This window comes from Pelophylax lessonae (assembly GCF_965119305.1).
Source record: "Pelophylax lessonae genome assembly, chromosome: 5".
Lineage (NCBI taxonomy): Eukaryota > Metazoa > Chordata > Amphibia > Anura > Ranidae > Pelophylax > Pelophylax lessonae.
This window is the reverse complement of record NC_138772.1, coordinates 514,323,238-514,345,130: the sequence shown is the minus strand read 5'-3', so window position 1 is coordinate 514,345,130 and position 21,893 is coordinate 514,323,238. Positions and strand designations below refer to the sequence as shown.

Genomic DNA, 21,893 nt, shown 5'->3' with positions numbered 1-21,893 from the left:
GGACACTGGCAGTGCGTCTCTCTCTTCATTAGACAGAGGCAGCAGTGGGAGCCATTGGCCCCTGCCGCTGTCAATCACAGCCAGATAGGAGAGAGCGGGGGGTGGCCGAGCTCGGGAGCGAGCACACACGAGTGCCCCCAATGCAACAACCAAGCAAAGAAAGGTTTGGCTGCACATCTGAATGTCACAGCTGAAATCAAGACTCATCAGACCAAGCAACGTTTTTGAAATCTTCTATTGTGCCAATTGTAGCCTCCATTTCCTGTTCTTAGCTGACAGGAGTGGCACCCGGTGTGGTCTTCTGCTGCTGTAGCCCATCTGCTTCAAGGTTCGATGTATTGTGCGTTCGGAGATGGTATTCTGCATACCTTGGTTGTAAACTAGTTGATTATTTGAGTTACTGTTACCTTTCTATCATCTTGAACCAGTCTGCCCATTCTCCTCTGACCTCAACAAGGCATTTTCCTCCACACAACTGCCGCTCACTGGATATTTTCTCTTTTTCAGACCATTCTCTGTAAACCCTAGAGATGGTTGCGTGCCACGCTCAAAGTCACTTAAATCCCCTTCCTTTCCTATTCTGATGCTCGGTTTGAACTTCAGCAAGTCGTCTTCACCACATCTAGATGCCTAAATGCATTGAGTTGCTGCCATGTGATTGGCTGATTAGCAATTTGTGTTACCAAGCAATTGAACAGGTGTACGTAAATAAAGTCATATGGACATAGGAAAAAACAAGCGCTCTGAAGATTCGGCTTATAGGGGTGGAATCAGTGCTAGTGGGTCAAAAAGGACCAAAAAGGAACTATGGGCTATATAGTTGGTCAAAAATTGGTAGTTACGTGAAAAAATGAAAATAATCAGGTCCAAAAAAATTTTCTCCTGTTTCAGCCAGCAGCAGCTGCAGAGGAGAGGAGGGAGCTCCAACAACAGATGGGCCATAGGAGCGTATGGGTGACGTCTACCCTCCAGGCTTTACCAGCCATTGACGAGCTCTCTCTCATCTCCCCTGAAGCCGCTGCCGCAAAGGTGTTAGGAGGGGGGAGGGGAGGGGGTGTATCATTTTTAAGACTGGTTAGGTTTACTTTGGATTTTCACTTTAAAGCGGTTGTAAACCCTAAAACATAAAAAAAAAAAAAAATAAAAAACCTGCAAGACAAAGGCATAATGAGCTAGTATGCATCGCATACTAGCCCATTATGTGTAACTTACCTTAGAACGAAGCCCCGACACAGACCCCCGGACATCGCTGCGGGCGCTGCCATGATCCCTCGCCGTCTCTTCCGGGTTCGGCGGCTCCGGCGCGGTGATTGGCCAGAAGAGACGGCTCCGGCGCGATGATTGGCCGGAGCCGCGATGACGTCACTCCCGCGCATGCGCGCTGGAGTGATTTTTCCGGCAAGCTCCCGGCAAGTTAATTGAAGGTCCCCCCTCGCGCGAGCGGCTGCATGCACTGTAAATATCTCCTAAACCGTGCCGGTTTAGGAGATATTATTTGTACCTGCAGGTAAGCTTTATTATAGGCTTACCTGTAGGTTAAAGTGCCAAAAAGCGGGATACTACCGCTTTAAAGTGGTTGTAAACCCTCACATATACCCAGTGAAGTGACCGCCCTCCTACATATGTTGTACCTGCTTATCTGCAGCTTTCTCTTCTCTACATCCGTTAAAAGTGCAGAATGTATAAAGCTTGTCTGAGAGTTCAGAAAAAAGGCGGCGGGAAGCTGATGTTACATACTGCAGAGTTCAGTGGGGAGAGCTCTAGGAGCTGATTGGAGGGAAGGGACACACTTCCCTTCACACAGCACACAGAAACAGAGCTGAGGCTGTCAATCACAGGCTGTGTGCTGTAGGTCCCTCCCCTGTCACCTTTTTTTTTTTTTTTTTTGGTGTCAGGAAAATTTGTCAGAAGTGATTCATGCCGGTAGCAGAGGAAGGAAGCAGCAGACAAAAATGACACTTGGTGCTCTTGATTGAGACAAGTACACTCTATAGAGAGATATGCTTTGTTCATATTTCATGTCTGAGGTTTACATTCCCTTTAAACTCTGATGAAACCAGCGGCGCCTTGTTTAGATTTTCCCAGTAAGCATTGAGCATTATTCTGAGATTAGCATACTGATACCTTCTAAACATTACATGACCCACTTTTATGTTGTCTGTTGTTGCACCCAGCCTGTCCTGGAAATGCTAATTATCACCTTCCCGTGTCCTCTGTCTGAAGTGATGTACTATGTACAATCCCCGACATCTCCTGATCTCCAATACCGCACTGCCTAATTCACATATTCTTCATGGTAATTAAAGCTGAACTCCGGGCACAAACACTCTGATGAGAGAGAAGTCAGTAGCGTCTGGTCTGCTAGGCCGGAAATCAAAGGTAAAGAGCCAGCGAGGAGTGACATACATGAGGGATAAGAAGACAAGGAGGCTGCACTAAGTGAATAGGATAAAATACTCCATGTATCTTCCACACCTCCGAAAACAGATTCTGCCCGGATTGGGGCTTTAACCCTTTTGCTGCCAGAGCTGTTTTTATGTTTTGTTTTGCACACATGTGCAGAAAAGCATTTTAGGCCTGAAGATTAGGTAAAATCCCCAAACATTATATTAATTTCCAGTTGGAGGAATAAAAAATTAGAAACTACCACAATCTTTTTGTGTTACACAACATTTAAGCAATATACAGCGGGTAAAATAATCATTGAACACATCACCATTCTTCTTGTTAAATCGGTTTCTAAAGGTGCTATTGACATGAAATTTTCACCACAATTCTCACTAAAGATCAGAGTTCATAGAAGAGGCCCAAAGAACCTTCAAAATTTGAAGACTCATGCAACGATTATCGGCCGACCGATCGGCCGTCTTTTGTCCAGTGTTGTTGTGTTGGTTGGAATGTGCTCTAGACTGCACACAATTTTCACACACAAATTTTCTCGGCCAACAAAAATCTACTTCAGAAGTGATGTCATGTGCTGGTTTACTTTCCGTGTGTTTTTTCATCTCTGAGCATGCCCAGTCTTGCTCATCAGATTTTTGTCTGCCGAAATCTGTACTGACTGACCGAAAATCGGCCGTTGTGTTGACGGCCAACAAAAATTTTATAGCCTGCACACCAGATTTTATTCGGCCGAAAAAGTCAGAGTCGGTTGTCGGAAGCATCATACTAACAAGCCGAAAATCGGCCGATCGGACGTTGTCCAAAAATTCACGGCCAACTATCGACGCGTGTGTACGAGGCATCACACCTGAGCAATGCATGCGACTAGTTTCTCCATACAGGAGGTGTCTTGAAGCTGTCATTAAAAAACAAAGATTTTTTTACGAAGAATTAAATACATTTCAGTTAGTGCGTTCAATTTCAGCTGGTGTCTTCGCTTTCCAGATCTTTTTGCACCTCCCTTTCTTCATGTGTTCAATACTTTTTCCCTGTGTCATTTCATTTTATTACACATAACTTCATTTCTGACCCTATTTGTTTTGGTTTCTTTGTATGAATTACATGGGTTGTTACCGACAGGTGGGGAAAATTTCATGTAAATAGCCCCTTTAGAAATAGATTTACCTAGAAAAATGGCGATGTGTTCAATACTTATTTTACCGCTGTGTATTATATATACATATATACACATACACTTATACACAAACTGCTCCAAAAAAATTAAAAGAACACTTCAGTTCTCAATAGGGAAAAATCTCATGCTGGATATCTATACTGATATGGACTGGGTAATGTGTTAGGATCTATACTGGTATGGACTGGGTAATGTGTTAGGATCTATACTGATATGGACTGGGTAATGTGTTAGGATCTATATGGGATGGACTGGGTAATGTGTTAGGATCTATGCTGGTATGGACTGGGTAATGTGTTAGGATCTATACTGGCATGGACTGGGTAATGTGTTAGGATCTATACTGATATGGACTGGGTAATGTGTTAGGATCTATGCTGGTATGGACTGGGACTGGTAATGTGTTAGGATCTATGCTGGTATGGACTGGGTAATGTGTTAGGATCTATACTGGCATGGACTGGGTAATGTGTTAGGATCTATACTGATATGGACTGGGTAATGTGTTAGGATCTATGCTGGTATGGACTGGGACTGGTAATGGGTTAGGATCTATACTGGTATGGACTGGGTAATGTGTTAGGATCTATACTGGTATTGACTGGGTAATGTGTTAGGATCTATGCTGGTATGGACTGGGTAATGTGTTAGGATCTATGCTGGTATGGACTGGGTAATGTGTTAGGATCTATACTGGTATGGTCTATACTGGTATGGACTGGGTAATGTGTTAGGATCTATACTGGTATGGACTGGGTAATGTGTTAGGATCTATACTGGTATGGACTGGGTAATGTGTTAGGATCTATGCTGGTATGGACTGGGTAATGTGTTAGGATCTATACTGATATGGATTGGGTAATGTGTTAGGATCTATACTGGTATTGACTGGGTAATGTGTTAGGATCTATACTGGTATGGACTGGGTAATGTGTTAGGATCTATACTGGTATTGACTGGGTAATGCGTTAGGATCTATACTGGTATTGACTGGGTAATGTGTTAGGATCTATACTGGTATGGACTGGGTAATGTGTTAGGATCTATACTGGTATGGACTGGGTAATGTGTTAGGATCTATACTGGTATGGACTGGGTAATGTGTTAGGAAAAAAGGATACCAACCTACAGAGGGCTGAATTCAAAGACACCCTGAAAATCAAAGTGAAAAAATGATGCAGCAGGCTAGTCATTTTTGCTGAAATTTCAGCAATTCAGAATGGTCCTTAGTAGTTTGTATGGCCCCCACGTGCTTCTATGCATGCCTGAAAACATTGTGGCATGCTCCTAATGAGACGAGGGATGGTGTCCTGGGGTATTTCCTCCCAGATCTGGACCAGGGCATCACTGAGTTCCTGAACAGACTGAGGTGCAACCTGGTGGCATCAGATGGACCGAAACAATGTCCCAGAGGTGTTCTATTGGATTTAGGTCAGGAGCGTGGGGGCCATTCAATGGTATCAATTCCTTCATCCTCCAGGAACTGGCTGCATACTCTCGCCACATGAGGCCAGGCATTGTCGTGAACCAGGAGGAACCCAGGACCCACTGCACCAGCGTAGGGTCTGACAACGGGTCCAAGGATTTCATCCCAATATCTAATGGCAGTCAGGGTGCCATTGTCTAGCCTGTAGAGGTCTGTGCGTCCCTCCATGGCTATGCCTCCCAGACCATCACTGACCCACCACCAAACTGGTCATGCTGAACGATGTTACAGGCAGCATAACTTTCTCCACGGCTTCTCCAAGCCCTTCCACATCTGTCACATGTGCTCACAGTGAACCTGCTCTCATCTGTGAAAAGGACAGGGCGCCAGTGGCAGGCCTGCCAATTCTGGTGTTCAATGGCAAATGCCAATCAAGCTCCACGGTGCTGGGCAGTGAGCACAGAGCCCACTAGAGGACGTTGGGCCCTCAGGCCACCCTCATGAAGTCTGTTTCTGATTGTTTGGTCAGAGACATTCACACCAGTGGCTGCTGGAGGTCATTCAAAAGGGCTCTAGCAGCGCTCATCCTGTTCCTCTCCGTGCACAAAGAAGCAGATACCGGTCCTGCTGATGGGTTAAGGACCTTTTATGGCCCTGTCCAGCTCTCCTAGAGTAACTGCCTGTCTCCTAGAATCTCTCTTGAAAATGTTCTTGAGACTGTGCTGGGAGACACAGCAAACCTTCTGGCAATGACACGTATTGATGTGCCATCCAAAATGTCAGTGGCCTCCACCTGTAAAACAATTCTGTTTTGGAAGTCGTCTCATTGTTGCCCATCTAGTGCACCTGTTAATTTCAATAACACCAAAAGTAGCTGAAACTGATTAACAGCCCCCTCTGCTACCTGACCAGATCAATATACCAGGAGTTTACTTGACTTGATGCTATACTCTGATTAAAAGTGTTCCTTTATTTTTTGTTGAGAAGTGTATATATATATATATATTTTTTTTTTTTTTTTTAATCTATTTATACATTTTTTTTAGATGACCATACCTGTTTTCTGGGTCAGGGACTGTCAGGCTTCTTGTAACAAAGCACATCTTGAGTGGAATGATCTTCCTGTCTCCGAGTACAGGCGATGATACAGGTGACGGCGGACAGGTGGATGATTTTCCCAATCGCGGTGATTCCGGTGGAGGGGTTTCCCAGCCAATTTCTGATACAGGAGATCCTTTCTTCACATAAGGCGTGGCCTCCCGCATGTACTTTACTGCAAAAAATAGAGAACAGAACATCACCATCTGTATTTACCAACACAAATTACTCACTTCCACTTTGTTACTGTCCACTATTGATCTAGCACTGACATTCTAAGTGGCATTTAGGCCCCTGTCACACTGACCCTGTTGCTTGTAAGAAACCAGCAGTGGTCGGATACTAGGCAGGATCTGACGGATGGAGGAAAATACACACCTGCTTGCATGTGTAGCTCCAGTTAGATGTGGGAGGGAGCTTAATATTTCACTTGTCAGGAAGTTACATGAAAAATCCAACATGTTTCAGGGGCTCAATACCCCTTCATCAGGGTATGGATGTTGATAGTAACTAGGGAGAATACCAGACAACAAATTATAACATAAAATGATAGGATTTAGCTGGTACGGGTCACCAGTCAGGCAAGCTGCCTGACCAGCAACCCATACCAGCCCTGAAGAAGAGGGATCATTGATCCCCTGAAAGATGTTGGATCTTGAGACTTCCCATCGTGCAAAATAAAAATTTACTGGACTAATGCTGGCCATACCCAGTTAGAAAACAGTTTAAAAAAAAAGGTCGGGATAAAAAAGAAAAAATCTGTCGAAAGTGCATGCGATAACACCATCATTGTATCAATAGAGGTCACCCAGTTACCGACATATTATCGATCAATAACAACATAAACTGTAGATTTTTCGTTGATTGATTACATGATTCGGGGGTTACATTTTAACACACACATGCACTGTAAATTTGTTTGAACTGTTTTCAAACAATTCCACTACTAAAGTTTCAAAAATGGTCCATTTCGGTGCAAAAAATCCAACATTTTTCTTTGCATAAAAATTTGCATTTATTAGAATCAAAGTTAGCCCACTAACGTTTCGAAAGTTAAACGATCGAGTGTATCACATGCTTTTTCAAATGCTTAGCGAACTGTGTATGGTCAGCTTTATGCTACATTTGTGGTGCTCTCACTCATCACACGCTCATCTGGATTGCAAGGGAGCAACACATACAGCAGGTGGAAGTTTCTTTTGCACATTTTGGTGAAGCCATACACGGTTCAAATCTCAGCCGGTTCAGCTCAAACCGGCTGAGATTCAAACCGTGTATGGGCAGGCTGAATGTACCAAGCTGATCGATCAACTTGGGTACAACCAGCCTGTTGGGTTTTCCCTGCGATTATCGCTAGCGGCTAGAAAACAATGACTCAGCAGGAGGGATTTCCGCATCGGCACTGTTGGTGTTGATGGGGGAATCAAGCAAATTTCTCGGTATAAAGGCCAGCCTTAGGCCCTTTTCACACAGGTGGACCGTTCAGATCCGCCTGTCCGTTTTTTGTGGCGGATCTGAACGGTCCCCCCATGCATCTCTATGGGGGATCGGATGTCAGCGGAGACATGTCCGCTGACATACGATCCGATCCGTCAAATCTGGACGGATGGAAACCCTATTTTCCATCCGTCCAGCGGATCGGATGGGATCGGATGAAAACGGACCAACGGTCCGTTCCCATCCGATTTCCCCCATAGAGATGCATGGGGAACTGACAGCTCTGTCTCTGCACACAGCGCGGAGACACAGCTGTCATCCTCCTGCTCAGCGGGGGATCGGCGGTTTGATCCCCCGCTGAGAAAAACCGAGTCCGTCCGACGGACGGATAGTGTGAAAGGAGCCTCAGTCTTCAGGTTGATCTTAGGACCAGACTGTACATGACCAAGTCAAGAGTTACCCTGCCCCTCTGTGTACAAAACAACAACCCCTTTTTCATATATAAAATGTCTTCTGAAGGCAGTTTGGAACAAACATCATTGGATGGTCTACTAATTGGCAGTTGACTGGCACAGGTGGGGTTTAGCAGGAGAAAAGGGTTGGGGTTTAACCTTGACTTGGGCTTAAGTCAAGTCCCTATGTAAAACCTGGGCCTAATATCCCAAGGAACCCACAGAGATCAGTCTAAAGACTAAAGGCCCCTTTCACACACTCCATCCATCGGACGGAGTCTGTTTTTCTCAGTGGGGGATCGATCCGCCGATCCCCTGCTGAGCAGGAGGATGGCAGCTGTGTCTCCGCGCTGTGTGCGGAGACACAGCTGTCAGTTCCCCATGCATCTCTATGGGGGAAATCGGATGGGAACGGACCGTCGGTCCGTTCTCATCCGATCCGCTGGACAGATGGAAAATAGGGTTTCCATCGGTCCAGATTTGACGGATCGGATTTCAGCGGACATGTCTCCGCTGACATCCGATGCCCCATAGGAATGCATGGGGGGACAGTTCAGATCCGCCAAAAAAACTGACAGGCGGATCTGAAAGGTCCGCCTGTGTGAAAGGGGCCTTACCCCGAAAACCAGCAGGCTCTACACAGTTCCCTACTCCACAGCACAGTTATCTTTTCAAGGTCTGGTCAGGTTCACTTTAAATGCAGCTTCAACATATTCTTTTCACAAGAAATGATCAGGCCACCCAAAACTGAAATATCCTGGATTTTAACACATTCATTCACCAATAGATTCCAATACTTTTACTTCTGATGGAGGCACGTGATTGGACGTAACGCGTAAGGGGTGGAGATGGTGATGTTGTGACTTTGAAAGATGCAAGCAAGGTTCTTTTGATAGAAGCCTGGCCACATGGACATAGATCTTAAGGGGCCAGTGCATGCATTTACCTGTAGTGCACCAGTTTAGTGCACAGAGCAATGTGAGTGTGGTTTATTTGTTTTATCAAAGGCAGCAAGTGTTTTTAAATTGGAAAGCCCTATGAAGTGGCATTTATTTTCATATTTATTACAGGTACTTATATGGCACGTCAATTTACTCAGCGCTTCAAATATATACCGCATTTATCGGTGTACAACATGCACTTTTTCCTCCTAAAAATGGAGGGCAAAACAGCAGTGCGTGTTATATGCCGATATATTTTTTAAAAAAAAGCTAGGCAGCGCTGAGAGGCATAGAGGGGTGGGCCGGGCCGAGCAGAAGAAAGGACGAGCGGTCGCTGTCATAGGAAGTCCCGCCTCCTATGATAGAGAGCACAGTGGCCCAATGTCAGGACGTGTGACGTCTATCATAGGTGCCAGGACTTCAGATGACAGAGTTCAAAGCTGTTTATTTAAAATTTAAAAATTTTTCCTAAAATTTCCCTCCTAAAATTGAGGTGCGTGTTATACGGCGATAAATACGGTATATTGAACATTCACATCAGTCCCTGCCCTCAAGGAGCTTACAATCTAAGGTCCCCATCTCTCATTCATACATACACATTCTAGGGCCAAATTTCACTGGATCCAATTAACCTACCAGCATGTCTTTGGGGTGTGGGAGGAAACCCACGCAGGCACAGGGAGAACATGCAAACTCCAGGCAGTTGTGGTTGGGATTCGAACCGGCAACCAGAGTGCTGATAGGTGGAAGCGCTAACCACTTAGCCACTGTTCTTTTTTACTAAAACAAAAAAGCTGTAGTATATGCCATTCAATAATAACTGGGGGTGAGGAGGAAAATCTAGGAGACTGAGGACCAAGGAGGGGGAGGAAGGAAGTGAGAACTTACGAGGAGAATGGATACGTATACGGGCCCGATTTAAAATTAAAGGTGCAGTTAACCTTTTTAACTTATAGGTCAAATAAAGAAGGAGAGCATTTGGTGTGCAAGGTGGAGGACACAAGGGTGATGACGTGTGAAGTCTGGCAACGGAAGTGCACAAATAAAATTTAAAGAGGTTGTAAACCCTTACATATACACAGTGACGTGACTGACCTCAGGTGATACACAGAGATGAAACAAATCTTCCTACATAAGCTGTACCTGTTTATCTGCAGCTCTCTCTTCTCTACATCCGTTTAAAGTGCTGCATTTAAAAACGTGTCTGAGTTCAGAAAGAAGGGGGTGGGGAAGTTATACTCTGCAGCGCTTAGAGAGGAGAGCTCTGACAGCTGATTGGAGGGAAGTGACACACACCCCTTCACACAGCTTACAGGAACAGAGCTTAGATTGTCAAACTGCTGCAGGTCCCTCCCCTGTCACCCTTTTTCTCGGTCAGGCAGCAGACAGAAATGGCACTTAGTGCTCTGGATTGAGACAAGTACACACTATAGAGGGATGTGCTTTGTTCCTATTTCATGTCTAAGGACTGTCACGGAACATAGGTTAGAGACGCGAATGATGATTGGATAAAATGCCAAGGGGAAGGTCTGAAGCATTAAAAGCTGATCCCATACCAATCCTAAGGATAAATAGGAGCCGTTCACCATTGCCTTTTTGTGGGAGAACAGCAAAAAGATACAAAAAAAAAAATATATAACCTATAATAGATCTAGGAAAAATTGCATAAAAAATACATATATTATACTAGTAAAATGTACTATAGATCCCCTACGATCCATTGTGAGCTTGTTGGATTCACCTGGCCGGTTGAGGAGTCCCTATATATTGGCCAAAGTGATCAGTGCTGATCTCGTTATCCCATCTCCTGCCATGGAGTCTATCTCTACTGCCTAGTTGAGCGCATAATTGACCACGGGGTCACTGGCATTCTGGTAAGCCTCTGGTGAGGGTATTTGGTGTCACCTCAGCTATCCCTGGATTCCTTTACAACCTCATCACGGAGTTTTGAGACTTTACTTTTCTTATTTTTATTCTTGAGGTTTAAAATACGTTTTTCAAGATTCTTGTCCTATGGACCAGTGGTCCTCAACTCCGGTCCTCGGGGCCCACTAACAGGCCAGATTTTAAATATTACCTTGGGGAGATGCAGACTAGAATACTGCAATCACTGAGCAGCAAATGAGATCACCTGTGATGTAATTTAGTTATCTTGCAAACCTGGCCTGTTAGTGGGCCCGAGGACCGGAGTTGAGGACCACTGCTTTGGACTATTTATGGACACTATTGAATATGTATTTATCACTATTTTGCACTACTATCTTGTCACAATTTATTTCATTTATTCTGTGTATTAGATTTTACACTTTTCTTGGACTTCCCTGGTGGGATAATAATCCATATCAGTCATTACAAAATGCTCTTTTTGCAGGATTTTCAAATAATTTACATCACAGAGAATGAAGCAGGAGAAGTAAGACTCCTCTTCTTGAGATGGTATGAAGGAAAGTCATGAACTCTCTTCTGGAAACCCCAAGAATTACGATAAGACAAGTGATGATTAAAGACACTGGCAACCACCCAATGTGTAGAATGACTTTTGGGTGGCCTCGGCCTTTAATATCGGAGCTGTGCAAGCTGTGCCTCACTACGTTCAGAAAGTAGGTGGCTTCATACATCAGGTCTTGTTTTTTTTCATGGAGCTTACTTCAAAGCTCTCTTTTCATCTGGTGTGGGCTATGAAACTTTCATTTAATAAGAAGGAACTCTTGCAATATGATCAAAAGGAACAAGGAATTAGTGGAAAGGATGTGAGAGACAAAAATGACACCAAGAGAATAATATTTGGAGAAGGATTTATTTCATTCCTATCCTGGGTACAAATGCATGACATTCTCCCAGGGTGTCAATAAGAAATCACATCTGTGGATCAGAAAATGCAAGATAGGGAAAACTGAAATTCATTAAAAGAGAACTCAGTCTGGTGTCCCCGTTGGGGAGATTTTCTCTGATTTCCTCTCCCGGGGACCACAAAAATTCAGAGACATTCAGAGCAGAAGTTCTAATCCGGGGGTCAGCAACCCATCGTTTCCGATCTACCCGTTGATCTTGGGCAGATGATGGGTAGATCGCACCCCTTCCTTGCTGACCCCCGGAACCTGGAGAGGAGATGCGGCATTCACTGGAACCGATCCCCTGCATTTTCCTCCTGCAGCAGTCTACCTTCCACTGGCATTCGGCTGCCATAGGAGGAAAATACAGGGGATCAGTTCCAGTAAGTGCCGGTTCACACTTATGCGATGCGGGAAGGCTGCGAATTCGCAGCCTGTTTCCGCATCGCAAACGCACCCCTGGCAGTTCACACTGCCATATGCGATACGCTGGGGGTGTCAATGTAATCTTAACGACACCCCCAGTTTAATCGCATATCGCAGTGCGATCTTGCAGTTCGCACAGGATCGGATCGCACAAGTGTGAACCGCTGTGCGATCCGATCCTGATGCGGCTGCAAAAAAGGGTCCTGTGCGTCTTTGCTGCGGGTGCGGTGCGAATTTAGCCATACAAAGTGTATGGCTAAACTCGCACCGCACAGCCGATCGCATGTAATGAAGGAGCAGTGCGCTCCGACATTACATGCGATTGCCGCAGCCACATCAGTGTGAACCGGCACTAAATGCTACCCTGCCACCCCTTCTTTCTGCTACCTTTTACCCCCTGCATGCTCCCCTGCCCCCCCCCCCCCCACCTACCAGCACTGCCAGCTTCCCCTCCACTTCTGCCGGCTGCTGCGGGGGATCTTCAGGATGGAGAGCGGAGGAAGGGGTCAGTAAATATGTAATTTACCGGCCCCTTCCTTTTCTGAATGTATACAGTGGGTGATCAATACCGACCACTCACTGTGTCCATAACTGAAGCATAGTAAACAGTGTTTTATATGTGTATCCTCAATCTGCTTTCTTGGTCTCAAAAGGTAAGACATCAGGGGTCAGCATAGACCCCTGTTGTTTCACCAAAGCCCCCCAATAGGGCTGCTAAAAAAAAATAATTGTAAAAAACAAAAAATAAGGAAAAAAATTACTGACACCCTCCTCTGCCCTACTGACTGACATTGCCCACTGCCCTAATGACTGACGCCACCCACTGTTCTAGTGACACCAGCCTCTACCCTACTGACACCATCCACTGCTCTACTGGCTGGCACCACCCACTCCCGTAGTGACACCAACCTCTACCTTACTGACACCATCCATTGCTGGTCATCAGTTGGTGCTCTCATAAATCCCAGAGGTATGAAGGACTAGGTGACCTTCAAGCTGCAGGCATCACCCAGTTGGCTCTCTTGTAAAAGCAAACCCACTGGCTAACTAGCCGCTGGATAGCTTTTACAAGCAGCAGGAGGGGATGTTCCCTCCCTTTTGCCGCTTTCTGCGGCTCGCTTGAGCTCTAGCGTCCCACCGGGAGACCCAAGCAACCAGCCGGCGCATCCGCTGGCTTGTTGGAAAGCAGAACAAAGCTCAGATCAGCTTAGATTGGCTCTCAGCTATGGTAACCTGAAAGTGAGGACCTGACATCTCTTCCGGTTTACCCAGATGTCAATGGCACCATTTTTAAAAAAAATATATAAAGATTAACTGTCACATGCTTATTGTTGTTACTAGGATATTTACATTCCTTGTGACAGCAATAAAAGTAATCAAAAAGAAAAAATAAAGCAACAGTATAAAAATAAAAAAAAGAATAATTAAAAAAAATAATAATAATAATAAAGTGCCCCTGTCCCCCAATGGAAAGGTTGCACGCATGCAGACAGTGATCGTCCCACACATGTGAGGTATCATTGCGATCATAAGATCATGGCCAGTGTTTATAGCATCAGACTTTCTGAGTAATTCTAAAGTGGTAACCTGTACAATCTTTTAAAATGTAGCCTATGAATAGTAAAATTTAGGTCGTCCGTCGCAATTTTTAAGCGCGACATGTTTGGTATCTATTTACTCAGCGTAACATTATATTTTACACAAAAATTGGGTAATGTATTGTTTTTTTGCATTAAAATTTAAAAAAGTATTTTTCCTGCATTTTAAAAACCGCTGCGCAAATACCGTATGACATAAAAATTGCAAAACCCACCAAATTAATTTCTAGGGCCTTTGCTTTAAAAATATATATAATGTTTGTGGGTTCTGGGTAATTTTCTAGCAAGAAATACTAATTGTTACATGTAAACAAAAAGTGCCATAAAAGGCCTGGTCTGGATGTAAATATTAAACCAAATGCTGCAATTTTTTGTTGCGGTTGCGCAAACTTTTATCAAATTCGTACAGCAATTTGTTTTATACCTAGACCACCAAACTTACGCAGGATAATGTGGGACCATGGGAGCGCAGGGAAAGTGTCAGTGGTCAGGGGTACCCTATCAAGTCAGCCTGAATGGGCATAGTGACAGGTTCTCTTTATTATACATATGTGCTCAAAAAAACTTTCACTGACATAAATACAAAGCAGAGACTAAAGCCACGGAGAACGGCGGGGAAATGAAACAAGAGATCCGCCAAGTGTAGCAAATCTGGCGAGGTGGCAAAGTCGCTGGATGCTAATACGCAGGAGAACGTATAATTAGCCGGATGCAAAAAGATGAAAATATTACAAATGTACAGAAAATGTCATTGCAAAAAGTGCTAACAGTAGCAAAACCTGCTTTCCCCTCAACTACTTTTTTTTTTTTTTTTACTGAAAGCAGATGAAAGGACTTTATTATTCACTTATTGGTCAAAATATAAATCATTAACATTAAAAAAAAAGGTCCTACTAGTAAATATATCACCTGGTAAAGGAAATGCTTCAACAATTTGCTCATCTCTAGTTATCAGTAACCAATCAGAGCGAGCGATAGACCCAGCAAACCCATCCAGAAAGAAATATTTGAATGATGTCAATGTCTCCTGGGTGTAACAGAAAACGGTTATTTATGGCACGGAGGGCGGCTATGAATGACAAATGACCTTTACTATAAATCAGAAATATAAAGGAATGCCATTTGTGTAATAGGAATGGCAAGACTTATATGCGTACAATGCATTTCTTATTGTCCTTAAAGTGACCCTGTCACCACATCCCGTCCAAAACCATAACTGTAGAAAAATTGGATTTTGACTTACTGTAAAATCCATTTCTCTGATGTTCATTGATGGACACAGCTTCTGGTATTCTTAACCATTTGGTTATTATGCCCCCTACAGGAGTAGGACACTAGGAAGAAAAGAATTCTGGCTACACCCATGGGCAGTCCCAGGGGGGTATACTCCCTCTCTCTGCTATAGCCACTCAGTTTTGTTACAAGCAGTGTCAGAAGAATTATAACGCCACAGAGGGGTGGGTGCTGTGTCCGTCAATGAACATTAAGGGAATACAATAAGACACGTGGCCACGCACTAAAACTAGAGGAAAACGGTTTAAACTTAAAATACCTAAGGGGTTCTTTACTATCAGAGCAGTAAGGATGTGGAATTCTGTTCCACATGCAGTAGTATCAGCAGGGAGCATCGATAGTTTCAAAAAACTATTAGTTGGGCACCTTAACCACTTAAGCCCCGGAAGATTTTACCCCCATTCCGACCAGGGGGTATTTTGCGATTCGGCACTGCGTGATTTTAACGGACAATTGCGCGGTCGTGCGACGCTGTACCTAAACGAATTTGGCGTCCTTTTTTTCCCACAAACAGAGCTTTCTTTTGGTGGTATTTGATCACCTGTGCGATTTTTTGATCACGCGCTATAAACAAAAAAAGAGCGTCAATTTTGCAAAAATAGCAATATTTTTCACATTTTTTTATATGAAATTCCCCCCAAAAAAAATGTAAAAATCAAATTTTTTTAACATTTTCGGACAATTTGTTTTATGCTACCTATGTTTGGTAAAAAAAAAAAAAATCGCAAAAAGCGTATTTTGATTGGTTTGCGCAAAAGTTATCGCGTTTACTAACAAAGGGAAAGATTTTTGTCATTTTTGTTGTTTTTTTTTTTAACGCGTAATGGCGGCGATCTGCGATTTTTTTTGCGGTACTGCGACATTGCGGCGGACAGATCGGACCCTTGACTGACATTTTTGACACTTTTGGGGTTACCAGTGACATTTCTACAGTAATCAGTGCTATATATATGCACTGTTACTGTAAAAATACACTGGTAGTGAAGGGGTTAACTTTATTTGGGAGGGAGGGGCTGTGTGTGTCCCTAGGGGCGTGCTTTCTACTGTGATTGGCTGTGGCTTGAGCTGTAAGGACACTGATCAACGGATCTACATAGTAGATCCATGTGATCAGTGTCTTTACAGCGAGGAGAATGACAGGCAGCTTGTTTACACAAGCTGCCTGACATTCTCCCTCTCCCCCGCCGATCGCCGAGTGGCCGGCGGACATCGGGTCCGCTGGTCACACGCGTGGGGGGGTCCGTGACCACGCGGGAGCGGGGGCGCGCGCTCGCTCCCTAGACCCTCACAAGCAAGCAACGTAGCCCTACGTTAGTTTGCCTGTGAGGGGCTGACCTCCGACGTAGATAGTCGTGCGGCGGTCGGCAAGTGGTTAAAGACCACAACATACAGGGGTATACAATGTACGGTTAACAGCAAACACACACACACATCATGGGTTGAACTGGATGGACTGATGTCTTTTTTCAACCTCACAAACTATGTAACATCACAGAAATGGATTTAACGGCAAGTCAAAAATCCCATTTTCTCTTTCGTTCATTGATGGACACAGCTTCTGGTATTCTTAACTATTGGGACGTCACAAAGCAGTGTTAGGCATGAGGGGTGGGAAACATCAAAAAATTCCCAAGGCTAAACATTAGCCAACCAGGCAACAAGGGCTTAACCAAACAACTGGAGCCCACCTAAAAAAACAAAAAAAAAAAAAAAAACACACCCTCAAGAGGATCAGGTCCTCCTAAACAGCAGCCTGCAAAACCTTGGGAAGCATCAACAGATGGCAACACATTCACTTTCTAAAATTTTGTAAAAATGCGCACTGACAACCAGGTGGCCGCCTTGCAAACCTGCATCACTGACGTCTGATGACGGAAGGCCCAGGAGGCACTAAGCGCCCTAGTAGAGTGCACCTGGACAAGGAAAGGAGGAACCAGACACTTGATAAAATAGGCATGAACCACCGTCTCTCTGAGCCATCTAAAAATGGTCGCAAAGGAAGCGGACAACCCTTTACGAGGCCATTTGTGAGCACAAATAGAGAGTCTGACTTCCTGAAAGACTCCGTAGCTGCCAGGTACACCCTATTTGCCCGGGCCACATCCAAGGCATGCAACGCAATTTACTTTCGATATTTAGGCCAGTGTTTCTCAACTCTGGTCCTCAGGTCACACTAACAGGCCAGGTTTGCAAGAAAACTGAAATACATCACAGGTGATATCATTTGCTGCTCAGTGATTGCAGTATTCTAGTCTGCATCTCCCCAAGGTAATACTTAAAATCTGGCCTGTTAGTGTGCCCTGAGGACCAGAGTTGAGAAACACGGATTTAGGCCTAGGACACAGGGAAGGCAACACAATGTCTATATTTAAATGAAAATCAGAGACCACCTTATGAAGAAATGATGGACAGGAGCGAAGCACCGCCTTATCCCTGTGAATCGCCAGATAAGGTGGACGACAGGAAAATGCTGCCAGGTCCGACACCCTGCGCGCAGAGGTGATAGCCACCAAAAAGGCCATCATCTGGGACAGCATAAGCAGGGTAAACTCCAGAAGATTCTCAAAGGGAGACTTCTGGAGAACCAAAAGTACCAAATTGAGGTCCCAAGGCGGCAAAGGAGACCACACCAGAGGGACCAAGTGCCGAACATCCTAAAGAGAGGTACACACCAGAAGAAGAAAAAAATGCTAAGACCGACACCTGGCCCTTAATAGGCCAAAAGGCCAACTTCTGTTCAACCCCCCCGTTGAAGGAAGGTCAAGATCCGAGCCACCAAAAAAGAGCGAGGAGGAACCCCAAGGGATTCACACCACGCAATGTAGGTCTTCCACGTACAATGGTAGATGTTCCAAGATTTAGATTTCCTAGCTTTAAACAGCATAGGAATAATGGATTCAGACAATCCCCTATCCTTCAGCACCTGGCTTTCAACAGTCAAGCCGTTAAAACCAGTGACTGTAAAGCAGGCTGGAAGATTGGCCCTTGGGACAGCAGATCCTCCCTGAGAGGAAGCCTCCAAGGAAACGTCGGCGTACCAGGCCCAGTCCGGGGCCACTAAAATTATCAGAATGCCTTCTGTATCGATCCTGTAGAAGTCTTGGCAGAACCCACGGGGTCACCAGCGTGTCTGTGGCTTCCGACAGAGGATCCCGTTACCGAGCCACGAACCTATGTATCTTACTGTTGAGCCGAGACACCAACAGATCCAACTCGAGGATGCCCCACTGGAGACACAACTGATGAAACACTTCTGGATGAGGAGACCATTCCCCCTGGTCTAACCCCTGCCGAATGAGGTAATCCTCCTGCCAATGTTCCACTCCGAGAATGTGAACGACAAGGAATGCTTTAACAAAACGTTCTGCCCACCTGAGAATCCTGGCTACCTCCAGAGCCGCCAGGACACTTCTGTGCCCCCTTGGAGACTGACATAAGCCATGGCCGTGGCATTGTCTGATTAAATGCACACTGGACAGCCTTGTAGACCATCCATTCAATGTTCCAGGCACAGCCTGATCGCACCTAACTCAGGACATTGATCGGTAGTCTGGATTCTTCCAGGGTCCAGACCCCCTGAGCAGAACTGCTGCCGAGGATGCCTCCCCATCCGGACAGGCTGGCATCCATTGTGACCACTGTTCAATACAAGAGTAAGAAGAATTTTTCCCTGCCAGGGAGCCGAGTAACGAAGCCACCAAATCAGGGACTCTTATACCCCGGCTCAGCTGGATTTGGTTGTCCAGAGACTGCAGATTCTCGACCCATGTGATGAGAATCTCCCATTGCAGGGACCCAGTATGGAACTGCGCAAACCGGACTGCCTCCAAGGTTGAGACCATCAAGCCCAGTACCCGCATACAAGTCCGGAAGGAGGACCCTCTGCTGGTCAGCAGGAGACAAACTGCAACCTGCAGTGTCTTAAGTTTGTCCGAGGAAGAAATACTCTGGCTAAGGCCGAGTCCAGAGTCAGCCCCAGATAGTCTAGTCTCGAAGAAGGGACCAAGGCTGACTTCCGAAGATTCAGAATCCAGCCGAACTCCTTCCGAGTTCGTATGATCTCCAGGTTTTCTGCCAGCGCAGCAAAAGTCTCTGCTTGCAGAAGGAGATCGCATAAATAGCCCAGGACCACGAATGCCAGTACCAGGGTCAACACTGTAGTTAACAAGCAAAGAATTTGGGGGAGCATACCCATGTATTTCTAAAGCTGGTGCAGCTATGAACCAAAAGACATGTATATTAAAAAAGAAAAGCGCACACATGGAAAAGAAATTACTACCAAATTTGAAGACAATCCATAAATAAAAATGGGGATTTGGTCCCACCATATGGCCATATAGTGCTCAAGCCCACCACTACGTCAAAGTACCCCATTATCAGTGTAACATTAACACTGTAGTTAAGACCCAGGAAGCGGAGGCGAGACCAAATGGTAATGCCCCAAATTGATAATGTTCCTCTCCCACTGCAAAGTAGGGGAAGCGTTGGTGACCGACACATATTGGAATCTGAAAGTAGGCATCTTTGATGTCTATATAGGCAAGAAAATCCCCCTGATGCAGGGAAGCCACCACTGTGCAAATGGACTCTATCCTGAACTTCTGCACTTTGAGGTCCAGGATTGGACGCATCTTGCCCTCCTTCCTGGTACCTGTAAACAGGTTGAGCAAAAACCCCTGAAAACATTCCGCAATTGGACCCGGGACAATCACCCCTTGAAGCAAAAGATCGTGCACAGCCCCAGAGAGGGCCTGTAAGCGGACTGGGGACAGTCACATGTTGGAAGGAAAGGAGCTTTCTGGAGGGCGAGCACGAAACTCGATCTTGTATCCAGATCATATGACTTTGTGGACCCACTTGTCATGTACCAGGAAAGTCCATGGGTCCGTGAACCAGCGAAGACATCCCCCCAGATACGGGTGAGGGCGCACCTTCATGCGGAAGGAGCCTTATCTGTGGGTCTGGAGAAGCCCACTCTCGACTTACCAGATCAAGTTTGCTTGGATCCATCAGAGGAAGCCCTGAAATGCTTTGATTCCTATTCAGTCGATCCTGAAGGACAAAAAAACTCCTTATGAGCCAAGGAGGAGGGCCCACGTCTACGACGATGGTCCTTGCCCTTAGAAGCCTGCTGAAGAAAGGTATTCTTCCCACGTGAAACCCTTAATGATGTCATCCAGGGTAGCTCCAAATAAGAAGTTTGTTCCGCAGACCAGCATGTTAGCCAAGAATCACTGCCGAAACAGAGAGCCGAGCCACTAGGGGAGCCGCATCCAAACATGCAGCACATATAAACTACAGCCCCTGGACCAGCTGCTCTGCCAGCTCAGCAAAGGCAGGTGGGAGCTGTTCTCCCTCCAGGTCAGGGTGCAAAAGCTTAGCCCACTCATTCAGAGTTTACAACACCAGGGTAATGGTGAACAGAGTTGTATAAAGTACTCGAAACCCATACTTGAGTAAAAGTACAAGTGCTCGATCAAAAAGTGACTTGAGTAGAAGTGGAAGTGCTCATTCAAAAAGTTACTTGAGTAGAAGTACTAAAGTATTCAACATTTTTTGTACTTAAGTATTGCAAGTAGTTTTTTTAAAAATGTTGCTACTCAAGTACTGAAAGTAAAAGTACCAGTAGTTTTGAAAAAAAAAATTGCTACTCAATTACTGAAAGTAAAAGTACAAGTACTGTGTTATGTAGTTATTAAAGAAAGAAGTCAAAAGTTTGAACATCATATTGTTTTTTTATTATTTCAAATGCAGCTTTTATTCATACATACAGTAGCATTTATTTTTGTATGCGCTGATAATACACATGTTTTCAGCTTCGTGAAACCTGCCATCTACTGTTCTGGCAGTGGTCATTTTTATAATAGTAACAAGTAACTATGCAGCACAAAAAAAAAATATATAAGTAGGAGAAAAAAATTCTACTCTAGGAAAGTACAGATACCGCCTTTCGGTACTTAAGTACAGTAGTGAAGTAGTTCTACTTAGTTACTATACATCTCTGATGGTAAATACTGGCCTCAATGCTGAGCCGGGCCAGGGTAAACATATTGTGGGTCACAGCCTCAGCCTTTTTGGTCAGCCGGGTTCTTAAAGGCCAGAGACTCTTCAATCGGAATCATGGTTGCTTTGTTTAACCAGGGAACTGGAGGGTCCACCACCGGTAGAACAGACCACATTTTGAAAAGGGACTCTTCATAGGAGTACCGCCTAGGGACCCCAAGGAGACGCTCGGGTCGTCCTCACTCTTCTGCGACAATTCTGTCAAAATAGGGGGGAGGGGGAACACCTCTTGCTGCTCTGGGTGGTTTGGGAGTGCCAAGGGAACCTGCGCCTCTGTCGCAGTCACAGCTGCGTCCCTCATTTTTAGAGGCTCACGCACAAATACAATTCAGTGTGTCCACCAGCGCCTTTTCTGAGTATTCAGGGTACACGGTTGCAGATCCATCAGGGTGACCCAAATCTGCAGTGGCCGAACCAGATTCAGGATATGATGAGACAGCGGAAGGCAGGGGGCGCTTTTTGCTAGCCCGTCGCCCGAAAGTCACCTCCACCAGGGACACAAGGACTGCAGTCAGTGCATGGATGAAAAGTTGGGAATCGGAGGGCCCCGCATCCTCAGATCAGGGGATCAGGTGGGGAGAAATGTTCCAAAGACTCCATTAGCCACCAGGGGGACCCACAGAATAAGTGTAAAAACACTGCTAAGGGACATCCCCACTGCACTGGCAGAATCACCCGGTCGCCAGCTACAAGCACCAATCGAACCTCAGCAGAGAGGGAGAGGACCCCATCAGACTCACCACCCGAAGAA

The 21,893-nt window shown here is 45.2% G+C and overlaps 1 protein-coding gene across 1 annotated transcript in view; it reads right to left on the bottom strand.

Annotated features, from left to right (window-relative positions):
- Positions 1-21,893, bottom strand: part of SNTB1 (syntrophin beta 1) — a 286,808-nt gene that overhangs the window by 138,835 nt on the left and 126,080 nt on the right. The window contains exon 2 of the mRNA XM_082257931.1: positions 6,060-6,276. Within this exon, the coding sequence (XP_082114057.1) occupies positions 6,060-6,276 (217 nt within the window). The remainder of the gene's footprint in view (positions 1-6,059; positions 6,277-21,893) is intronic.